Consider the following 12,603-nt stretch of genomic DNA (forward strand, 5'->3'; position numbering starts at 1 on the left):
ATAGCATTAGCACTATTCAGTTCAGAAAATATTTATTAGTTACCTACTTGCTGTATGTGAGGTGCTGTATTAGCTGCTAGGATACAAAAATAGATATGGCACAGACCCAGATCCTCAAGAAACTCTTTTAATAGTAGAAAAGAATGTACATAAATTATTTTTAAGAAAGAGAACATGAAATAAGTACAAAGAAGAAGTCCAGATGAAGTACCATGAAAAATTTTAGACAGGACTATCAAACTCTTGGGGGGAGGAGGGGAGAGTGAGGGCTAAATGGAACCTAAAATAATGAGCCTCTAAGAGATGGAGATGATTCCAGATATGAATGATGCTATGTACAAAGACATAGACATAGGAGAAGACGGAGCACGCACAGTAGACAGTGAAAAGTTCAGTTTGGCTGGAATGTGGAGTACATCAAGAAGAGTAGAATGAGATGATGCTTCAAAGTCAAGGTTGGAACCAGATTTTTAATAATAAAGAATTTATACTTTACTTGATGGTCATCAGGGAGAGAGGAGATGATGGATATTGCAAGAGGAATGTCAGTTTCTAATTAAAAGGAAATGTAACACTCATGGGTAATGATAAAATCCAATGTGTGACCATCCTTATATGTAGCTGAGGAGGAATAAAGGAGTAGGTCACAGGATTTAAGAAGACTAAGGAATTAGGAACTTAAGGAGTTAGAGAGATCATCAGTAGGAATGTTGGAGTCCCTTGGTATAAAGGAAAGAGTTGTGGGGAAGAGAGAAAGATGGTGAACCAGGTACTAAATTTGCCAAGAAAAGAGAGAGGATGATTTGGGGTATACAACCAGCCACCATCATTCTTAGGTGGAAAGTTTTTATTGAATTCAGATGAGGAGAGATTGATGAGTAATGGAAGCAAAGGGAGACTCTGGAAATGGTAATGGGGGGCAAGGAGTAATCTGACTCCTCATCCAAGACCAATATATCCAAGGCTGTGAAAAAACATATAGCCAGTGCTAAAAAGAATGACTAGGGAAGCATTGTTACCACAGGGAAGCCAGGTCTCAGTAAGAGCTGGTATATGAAAGAAATGGGTCAAGAATGGGGAGAGTGCAAAGTGAGACCATAATAAGATTAACCAACTAAGAGAATATGGAGCAATCTAAGAATAAAGTCAAGACGTGGACAAAAATAGGCATGGCAGAAATAAGGGAGTGGAAAGACAAGAAAGGGAAACTTCAGAGATCAGAATTTTGTATTTTTTGGCATGATTATGAGGTATAGAATGTTACCATGGTAAATGAATAAAGTACAGGTGAGATGAAATTCATAGGAGTTGAGGTATTAAAGAAACTGTTAGTTCCCTCAGTAAAATTTGAGAGTAACAGAATGGACTAATGATCAGGATCCAACAATGTGTTGCTTAGAGAAAACATAGGAAAGATGAAAGCCTGACCTAAAGTTTACCATGCTGCTGCCAAATGATGACAATCAAAAGTGTCACTAAATGGCATCAAGAAAAGTTAAGTCTGATCAAGAAGGATGTTGTATTATACTGAAAGTTTCTATAAAAAATGAGAGTATATCAGTCCTTGTTATGTTGTTCAGTAGATTTGTGATCTAATTCTTGTGGCCATTGTCTTTCACCAAATAGCTCAAAACCTATGCATGCCTTCTTATCTTGTGCAGGTCTTCTCCATGTCAAATAGTCCCCAAGAGGGTCCACCCAATACACTAGGGACCTTCTTTTAAATCTCTTGGATACCAGCCAAGTACGTGGACCATCCATTTATTATTCTTCATCTTCTTGTACAACTGATCCATCTCCTTTCCCAAGCTGTATATTTCACAGATTTTTTTATGCCATTTTTCCTTGCTAATTCTTCATCGGTGCCAGTATGTAGCTTCTCACCATGTATCTCTAAGTTACTCTAGGTGATCTGCAGTTTTGATCCCTTAGAGATTGTAATATTCCATGAAGCAGCAGCTAGTTATCACAGTGGACGTAGCACTAGGCGTGGAATCAAGAAGACCTGAGTTCAAATCCAGCCTCAGACTCTTGCTGGTTCTATGATTCTGGGCAAGTCATTTAACTTCTGTCATCCTCAGTTCCCTCATCTATCAAATCGAGGTAATAGTAGCACCTCCCTCCCAGAGGTGTTATGAGGATCAAATGAGATAGTCATTGTAAACTGCTTGGCATGTAGTGAATGTTATGTAAATGTTAGCTGTTAACAATAATAATAACATATAAAAAGCTTTGCCAACTTTAAAGCACTGTTTAAATGCTAGCTATCAAGTGTTATTTGCTGCCATATGGCATCATCAAAAAAAATAATAACTTGTTAAAAAAAAAAGTAGGGAAAAGCATGGAGTAATTAAAAGAACTAAACAATTTCCCAAATTCCATCCAACCCACCTTCTTATTATTCAATTCTAGACCCAATTCATTGTTCAGCTACAATAACTGACCAAGATTTGCTATGTGTACTAATGATCCAGCTTTATGGGTTGTCTGTCCAACTGCAGGTTATAGTCTCGATGGACTCTTGACTTTTTTCATGCCATGCATCCCTTTCATGCCATGCAATCTGGGGAAGCATATGGACCCTTCTCAAAATAAAATTTTAATAAAATACATAGGATTACAAAGGGAACCAATTACATTGAAATGCAATTATCAAAGCTTTTTTTTTTTAAAAAAAAAACAAGTTCACAGACTACGGGCTAAGAACACCTTTAACCAAGAGATAATATTCATCCACTTGTTTTTTCCTCTGTAAATAGTTGGGTTTTGAATGCTTATGAATCTCATTTAGGACCCTGTGCATTATTCCAGGACTCTTTGCTATAAGTACAATGTTAGCCACAAAAACTACCTTTCATACAGAACTCTTCAAAATATTTAGACTCTGTGCCTCCACCACAGTGGCAAACACCTTCAGCAATTCAGTTAATAATCAAGGTTTTTTATTTCTTTTGTTACATTTACCAAGGAATCGTGTATGATTTAACATATGCCTTGGAGACCTCTCTTAAAGAAGCCTTTAATGGTAGCATTTTGCACCAAGGAATCAAAGGCTTTTTTATAATCAACAGACAATAAGCACAACAAAATCTTTATGTTCTCTGCACCATATAGTCACCTGTATGACTCTAAAAATGTGGTCTGCTATACAATATTGTTTACAAAAGCCTACCCCCTCCCTTCTTATAGCTTCATCAAGGATACCCTCAGTATATACGTAGATTATTTTCATGAAGATTTGATAGAAAAGTAAAAGTATATGTATAGCGCAGCCTTTACTAATATTTTCTGTATTTTCAGTTGTCATAAAACGAAAGCCAAAATGGCCTAGAAGCCACCTTAGCCAGCAAACCCTTGATCTCCTTGCCAAGTAGAGGGTTATAGCAGACAAGAGCAATACCAGTTTAGAATATAAAGTCACTTGTAAAATCTTACAAAGCAGTGTAGCAAAAAATTGTGGACATTATCTGCTTATTAAACGGTGAGACGCTGTTGAGGATAATCATGTTTAAAAAAAAGCTTCAAGAGAGACCCAACTAGGTAGTCACCCCAAAATAAAAAAGGAAATTGGAAAGACAACAAGAAGCAAATGAAAAATGGAAACAATTATAGACTCCTAAAACAAAACTTTTTCACCATAAAGTTTGGAGGAACCACTCTAGTGGGAATCTAATATCACAGTCCCAGGTATGGTACATAAGGAAGAAGAAATTGTATTAAAAAAAAAAAGTGGGAAAAATAGCTGAACTAGCCCAAGTAGACACAGAAGAGATGAGTGTAGTTTTTGCAGGCATTGAAGAAGGTAGCCGAGAAAGGGTGAAAGATGTTGGGAAAAAATCTCAGCATTTATTTTTACCCAAAATTTAGTGACTGAAGAAATATAAATAACCTCCAACCTATATGCATATTTTCCTATTTCTACCAAATTTTTATGAGAATCTATACAAACATTAAGCGCATCTTCCTTTGATGAATATGTGAAAAGGAAATACACAGACTTTTGCAAGCGATATTCTACAATAGACTATACTTTTACAATCATAAAATTAACTAAAAAGTATCCAGAATGCAAGATCCTACTGTGCTTAGTGTTTATTCCCCACCCCCAAAAAAATCATTTGATTTAATAGAACAAAATTGCCTCTTAAATGCTCTTCCTCAACAATGTGTCGTATATATGTAGATGTATGTATATATGCATTTAAGTATATATTGTTAAAATTATATAAGATTCCTTGAAAGATGTAAGATGGCTATTTTATTGAACAGCCCTATAGCTGTTAATATTAAGCAAAGCATAAAACAGAGGTAAAAAATAGTGTTACCCAGGGGCAGCTAGGTGGTGCAGAGGATAGAGCACCGGCCCTGCAGTCAGCAGGACCTGAGTTCAAATGCGGCCTCAAACCAAACACTTGACACTTAACTAGCTGTGTGACCCTGGGCAAGTCACTTAACCCCAATTGCCTTAAAGAGAAAAAATAGTGTTACCCAAAATGTTTGCCATTATCATTAGGATGTCCAGTACTTGACCCAAATTTTCTTGTTCACAGATGATAGTTAATCAAATATTGCTGAGCCTCCTAAACAAGATCCGTAATCACTTAAAAGTTTGGTCTGATTGTTCAATATGGGAAAAAACAAGTAGATGAGGAATGCCTGCTATTCTTTCTGTAATAGGTAATTGGATGAACAATCCATAAAGCGGGTTTATGAGTACATGTAACTTGGACAAACATTGCCATTATATAATGAAGTGAGCCCATAATTGAATAGGAAGAAAAAAGTAGTCTGGATTACATTTGGTAAAATGCACAGTGCTTTTAATAAACTCAAGCTTTTCTCTGAAACAAATGTCTATCTTTCCATCATCAGTATATTTCTGGTTAGACAGCATTGTTGTGAATCACAGATTTCCACAGTCTCTAAAGAATTAGTGTTGTTAGTCACCCAAAGAATAATGGAGAGGTGTTTGGTGAAGAGGCTTCAATGTATTACAGATGAGAAATTGCACAGAAGTGGCATCAAAGATGTCATAAGAGAAACGAATGATGAAAGAGGGAGGTAGCTTGATCATGTAGTAAGAATGAGGGGTAACTAATTGACAGTTTGAATACTTTATTGATGTCTGTGCACTGACAATAGATCGAGAAAGGACACCCCTCCCCACAGCATGTTTGGTGGACCCCTGTAGAGGATTTATTTGAGGAAGTTAACAAGAATTTCACAGAACTAGCAGACACAGTTGGGTTTTTTATCTTCACTGTGGAAAGCAGTACCTATACAGATGAGATCATTGATCCATTGAAGTACTGCTCATAATCAACCATTTTTTCTAGGTAAGATTTTACAAATTAGTTTTTGATCTAATGCAGTGTTGCCCTTGGCTTCTACATTTATCTTCTTATCACAGAGAAGTTATTTGCTGGCAAAGGAAGTTTCTAGGGTATTTGGGGCTCTTCATTATCGTTACTGATTTACATTAAAGTTTTATATAGGAAATGGTTACAAACTGTCAATAGCTATTCTTTTATCCATTTCCCATTTTTGACATCTCCAGCCTGTTTAAATAAATAATCTTAGAGCGCCTCAGTCACATGCCAAATCTTCTCATTCTTAGTTTTTCTTCTATTCTGACATTGTACCATGATTCCCATGGTACCACAGTGACCTGGGATATAAGATTGAAATATTAGACCTTTGGCTACTACAAAAAAAATCATAGCATCCAATCAAATATAAAACTAATTAAATTTCTGTTATTTTCCCTGCAATTGTTAAGGCACTGCTTCTATTGAGTCAAATGGGCATCAGGTAGATTCAGTGGATAACAATTTTGCCCTAGACAAAATTGAAACAGGTGTGGTATCTTCCCACCTTCTTTATACCCTCCTTGTACCAATAAATACAACCCCTGATAACCCTCCTCTGAATCGATACTTTATCCCCAAACTCCTATCCAGTATTTTATATCTGCTGATTCCAAATAAAAGACTAGATTGTAACTACAATGTTACTTAGGATCGTGATAAAGACTAGGCCTGTGATTTTATTAATAGAATAAATCATGGATGAGAAAATGCTCGCAGCCAATGTAGGTTAGCACTTCATCTACCATTAAAAATCGCAGCTGCCTAGAGTACTGAGGGGTTAAGTGACTTGCCCAAGGTCACAGAGGCAGCACTTGAACCAGGGTCTTCCTGGGCCAGCTCTGTACTGCACAATGCTACCTCTTATTGCTTAAAATGTTTAATTCTTATTAGGGAATCCACATTTTCATATAAAAGTATTCTTGAAGACTAGAAACCTAGCTGAATAATGCCCCCCTCATCTAGATTGCCACCTACTAATAAGTAGATATATCCTTGTTAACTCATCTTCCTCCCTACATTCATGACTCAGGCATGTAATACATGAATGATAGTCTAGAGCATTGATGTATATAATAACATGGGAAAGATAAGCATGTAAATAGTATTGGATTCTTTATTCCTTCAGCAATATATATGATAGAAATATGTAATTTGGGAAAAGAGGAATCTGTACAAAAATAACATATTTAATATGACTAGAAATTACTTTGAAAAAATTAACTAAAACATTCAGTTGTTTTAATTCATAGAACAGCCTTTAATATTTAATCATGTATTTAATATTATCTTGCTTTCATTTTTGATCACAGGTTATTCAGAGAATATTCTACACAGTCAACAGATCCTGGACTGGTAAAATCACTTTGATGGAACTAAGGAAAAGCAACTTTTTGCAAGTATGCCAATGACTTATTTTCAGATTTAAAGAGCACTTTATGTAATAGCATATCCTCTTGGAAGCTTTTTATTTAATGGAAGATTCATTTTGATGCACACTCTTCTAGGCCTGTCTAGGGAAAAATGCATCAAAATCTTTTTTGAGAAAGGATTAAGTCCATATTGTTGCTAGAGCATTTTAACAAAGCAATCATAGGTTTAGAGTAATGCCCACTTATTGTAGTGTGTCAGTGAATGGCTGTGCTTATTGTCTATAAATAGTGTTAATAACTACACAAAAATCAAAAACATAAGGGGATTATTCATATTACGGTAAAAAGAAAAATGAAACATATTGTAAATAAATATGCTAAATTAATCTTAGGCTGTAGTATGAACATAGCTTAACATAATTTTGTTCATTTCTGCATCTATAACAGATACGGCACATCACAGTCAGAAGTCTATGGTACACTCACATAAATATTTTTGTTTACACAATGAAAAGTCAACATCATCATAATTAATTGAGTACTCACAAATTACATTGCTAAATGTTATGAAATCCAAAGGTATGCAGGGGCAAGGGGAGGCACTAGTTGAGAAGAGAAGAAACCATTCCCTCAAGGATCCTATTAATAATTGAACTAAGAAAAATACATTTATAATTAAAATATATGTACAGAAATATGGAAACATGCTTTGGGTATATACAGCTGATATTGGACTACGGGTAATTATACTCTCCTTTGCCTTAAGGAAGGTGTTTTGAAGGATATGCTTTGATAGAGCTATAGCCTCATTAATGTCAATAATTCCTCAAACAATGCAAATAATAACCTATCAATACCTCTTGCCCATATTTCCCATAAAGCTTCTACATGGGATCTTCTTAACATGGTAAGGGCCTTTCCTCTAGATTTCTTGACATAATAGCACACGGTTACCTATGGTATACACAAGTTGTCCTTTAGTTATCTCTAGTTAGCACTATGTGACCAGCCCACCTCTTTTCTAGCCAGAAAAATCTCTGATAGTATCCTTTGTGATAATTCTTTGGCATAGCTCTTTGTTGATGATAAGTTGCGTCTTACACACAATCCACTGTATGCCTCTCCATTGTCTTTTTGGTGACTATAGTATTACATGATTCACCATCCATATTGCATCACCAGAAATATATTGATGACTGGGCCTTTGATTCAGGAAGAAGTTTAGGGTCATTGAAAACACTGCTCTCTTTTTCCTGTTATATTCCTGGTTTGTTGTCTAGCATCAGTATTTATACAAAATGCTACCTCTATGATCTATCTATTCAGATATGTAGAGTAGTAAGAACTGTAGCCATTCTCATTCACTTGATTTTTCCTGTACAGAAGGTTAGGCTGAACTCTTTTGAGTGATTAGGGATCACATTTAGCAGTTTCTGGATTTTAAACAATCAGCTTAGTGTCATTTGCAAGACTTTATCCTCTACATTGAGTTCCTCTTCAATGTATACTCTGCCATCTACATCCTTCATAACAGTGGCTAACTCCTTTAGTGAACGTATATATCCCAATTTTTTCACCATAACTATTACTTTATATTAATAATTTGAGGATTATCTGGAGTGTTTTTAAGGATTAGACTTGAAAGGACAATAGATGGACAAAAATAAAAAAGATCTGTCAAAAATTTTATAACAAACTGTTCTTCATCAATGACAACAGAGCCACCAAATCAACATCCACTCAGCATCTGTCTTCAATCTAGCCTAATCCTGGATCTCCAACTATGTTTTCTCACTATTCTGAATAATGTCTTTACATTGTAGGCAGGCTAATCTCAGAATCATAAAATCTCATAGGTAGGAGAGACCTCAGAAGCCATCAGTCCAACAAGTACTTTATAATATCCCTGACATTCAGCATTAAATTAAAACTTTTGTTTAAAGTGAAAAAGATTATTGTGTAATAGGAAATTACAAAAGCAAGGAATTCAGAGAAATGTGGAAAGATCTAGGGAGAAGATTCTGGGAAGATGGCAGAGTAGATCAGAAAATTCCAAGCTCTCCAGATTTCCCCCACAAACAAGATAATATAGCACCTCAGAACAAATATAGAGCAGCTGGGGCAGAACAGTGGTTCTCCTGGGACAGTCACAGAAGATCTGAAGGAAAATCCCAGGATCCAGGTTCAGTCCCTATGAAGAGTACACACCTCCAGGCTGAAACAGCAAGAGGCAAGCCCTGGGGCTAACTGGGTTGGGAGGTAGCCTGAGCCTCACTTCCCAGTCAGTATCAGGAGTCAGGCATCTGAGTCAGGGAGGATTGAGAGAACCACTGCTAATAAGGAACACCAGAGCTAGCTATGCTGCTGAGACCTGGCGCTGGGCAAGAAGGAACCAGCACACACCTGACAAGTGCAGAAGCATTGGGGCCAGAAGCTGCTGGCTGTAGGCACTTAGAGGAGGGTGGAATTCTTGGTTTCACTTCCAAACTAAAGGGAAGAACTGAAGGAGGACCTGAGGCCAGAGACAACATTATCCCATCCCCAGGACTAGAGGTGATTACAAAAATAAGCTGCTACAAATAAAAAAATGATCAGGCAAAGGAGAAAGAATCCAACCATAGAAAGTTACTATGGGAATAGAGAAGACTGGGTAGAGGAGATACTGAAGCAAAAAAAGCCTCTCTTAAACTAACATCAAATGGTCACCTGCCCAAAGAGAACTCATAGAAAGACTTTAAAAATCAAATGAAAAAAAAAATCAAATGAGAGAGATTGAGGAAAATTTTTTTTTAAATATAAGAATAATCCAAGAAAAACAAGAAGATTATGAAAAGAAAGTCAACCAATTAGAAAAGGAGATCCTGAATATTAAGGAAGCAAATTACTCCTTGAACATTAGAACTGGGCAAGGGGAAGCTAGCAAAGTTATGAGACTAAGAAATAATAAAACAAAATATAAAGAATGGAAAAATAGAAGAGAATATGAAGCACCTTAAGAAAAACAACTGATCTGGAGAACAGATCAAGAAGAGAAAACATAAGAATAATCAGACTGTCTGACAGCTGTGATCAAAAAGAATCAATACAGTAATACAAAAAATAATGAAAGAAAGTTGTCCTTCTGAAGCATTAGAGCAAGAGGGAAAAGTAGAAATAGAAAAACTCTACCAATCACCACCTGAAAGAGATTCTGCAAGGAAAACCTACAGGAATATAATAGTCAAATTCCAAAACACCCAGCTCAAGGGTAAAATATTACGAGCAACAAGAAAAAAAAACCAATTTAAATATGGCAATGCCATAATTAGAATCACACAGGACCTTACGGCAGTGACACTAAAAAACTACAGGTCTTGAACCACTATATATCAAAGAGCAAAAGAACTGGGGTTATAGCCGAAAGTTTCATACCCAGCAGAGTTAAGCGTAATCCGGAGGGGGGGGGGGGGGGGGTGGACATTTAATGAATTGTCAGACTTTCAGGATTTTGTTTACAAAAAAAAACTGAACTTAATAAAAGATTTAATATATAAGATCCAAGAGAAATATAAGGAACATATCAAAGACTAATTACAAGGGACTAAATAAGGACAATTTACCTTTTATATGAGGAAATGTAAAACATATGTCTAAGATTGTTATTAGTAATTGGGATTGGATGATATGATTTTAAAAAGTGAAACTGTTCAGGAACAGGTAAAAAGAGGAATTATTTTGTAAAAATGAGGTGTGAGAGGAAGAACTAACACAGAAGAATTAGATGGGGGAGGAGGATTGATATTCTGGAACCCTACTTTCACAGGGAATGGGTTTAAGAGGGAACAATACATATATATCTAGAAGGGTATAAAAGTCTTCCAAATTCAGAGAGAAATAAAAAGCTTAAGGGGATAGGGAGTGGGGAGAGGATAAGGGAGGGATCCTTGGAGGGGAGATAGGTTAAGTAATAGGAAGACAACGTAGTGGGTAGAAGTAAAGTAGAGGAGTCAGGAGTTATAAAAAATAAGAGATATACAAACATAAAATAAAGATCAGGAGTAGAATTTATTAGGGAAAAAAACAGGGGTAGTAATCATCTCAGACAAAGTTAAAGCTAAAAGAGATTTAATCATAAGAGAAAAGTGGAGAAACTACACAATATGTCAGCATATTAATCAATATTGTTTTAGACTATTTAAAATAATCAGACAATATAAGGATGGAATATTGCAGTGGTATAGAAAATGGCAAGTTGGTAGACTTAGAAAAATATGGAAAAACTTGGACTTGTGAAGGAAGAGGTTATCCACCCTCAGAGAAAGAGAACAAATAAATATAGTACAATCTTACATAGATGCATATGAATGTCTGTCTACATATGAGTATGATTATAGATATCTGAGTATATGTAAGTGTATGTATGTATGTGTATATGCATTTATATATCTTTGTGTGTATATGTGTATGTATGTTTGCATATGTATATATGTATGTATATGTGTGTGTGTGTATAAATATATCTATGCTTAATTGTACCTTCTTGGGAGTGGAGGTAGGGGTGAGGGAGTTGGCAGGGGTAGAGGAAAGGGGAGAAAAATAACAAAGTAAAAAGTGCACAACAGAGAACAAAAGAAAACTTACAAGGAAACAAAGAAAAGATGGACAGCTCTGAACACAGTGTATAGTATTTATTATATAGGTTTTCTTGAAATGTAAATTTATTGCTATATATTTTCAATCCTCTCTTATGTTCTGCTGTGTACATGGCAAGGTTTTTTTTTTCTTATTTTGTATTTAAGTTTATGATATGTTTCTTTTTCTTTTATTATTGTATATTTAAGTTTTTGTATGTAAGTTTAAAATAAATTAATTTTAAAAAAAGATTTGTGTGAATTGGTAATGGAGTGAAGTAAGGAGAACCAAGGGAACAATATATACAATAACTGAAACAACATAAATGAAAAGATCACTTAACACAAGTTGAACTCTGAGTAAAATTCTGTACCTTCAGCCCATCATCTCTCAGGAGGTATATAGCATGCTTCATCTTCATTCTCTGGAGTCTTTTTTGTTTGCTCACAGCTATAATCAGAATTCTTAAGTCTTTCATAGTTGTTTATCTTTACCATGTTATTATATAAATTGCCCTCTTCAGTTCATTCTGCATCAGAACATACAAGTTTTCTCAAGATTCTCTAAAACCTAAGTGGAATAGATTAGATATACAATATATAGAAGCATTCAAGCACAGTAGCCTAGTATTTGCTCAACACAAATATTCCAGCTGTTAGAGCAAGAACTTACTATTCTTTGTTTATGTTATTCACTGTGCAACATATCCAGCATTGTCCAGAATTCTAGAACTGCTGGAGTCAGGAAGACCCAAATTTGAATCCTGCCCTGATGCCTACTGTCTGTGTGACTCTGGGCAAGTCGTTTAACGTCTCTTAGCCTCAGTTTCCTGATCTGTAAAATGAGGATAATAACCTACCTCTCAGAGTTATTGTGAAGATCATATGAGACAATACATGTAAAGTATTTTGCAAATGTTAGCACTAGGTAAATGCTAGCTATTATTATTATTTGCCAAAAAACTATTGGAAAAACTGGAAAGCAGTCTGAAAGAAAGTAGATATAAACAAACATCTCACACCATATACCAAAATAAATTCCGAATGATTACATGACTTAGACTTAAAGAGCGCCTTGTAAACAGATTAGAGGAGCAAGGAAGAAGTTACCTATCGGATCTCTTTCCATTCAGATCTCTAAATAGGGAAAGAGTTCATGACCAGACAATAGAGAGCATCACAGAAGATAAAATGAATAATGACAGTTTCATATAATTAAATAGTTTTTGCACAGATAAAACTAATGCAGGTAAA

At 35.5% G+C, this 12,603-nt stretch overlaps 1 protein-coding gene across 1 annotated transcript in view; it reads left to right on the plus strand.

The window, feature by feature from the left end:
- The window catches only part of PPP2R3A (protein phosphatase 2 regulatory subunit B''alpha), a 190,248-nt gene that overhangs the window by 130,910 nt on the left and 46,735 nt on the right, over positions 1-12,603 (plus strand). Inside the window, exon 7 of the mRNA XM_027845207.1 lies at positions 6,680-6,766. Within this exon, the coding sequence (XP_027701008.1) occupies positions 6,680-6,766 (87 nt within the window). The remainder of the gene's footprint in view (positions 1-6,679; positions 6,767-12,603) is intronic.

This window comes from Vombatus ursinus, unplaced genomic scaffold (genome assembly GCF_900497805.2).
Source record: "Vombatus ursinus unplaced genomic scaffold, bare-nosed wombat genome assembly UNPS02014959.1, whole genome shotgun sequence".
NCBI lineage: Eukaryota > Metazoa > Chordata > Mammalia > Diprotodontia > Vombatidae > Vombatus > Vombatus ursinus.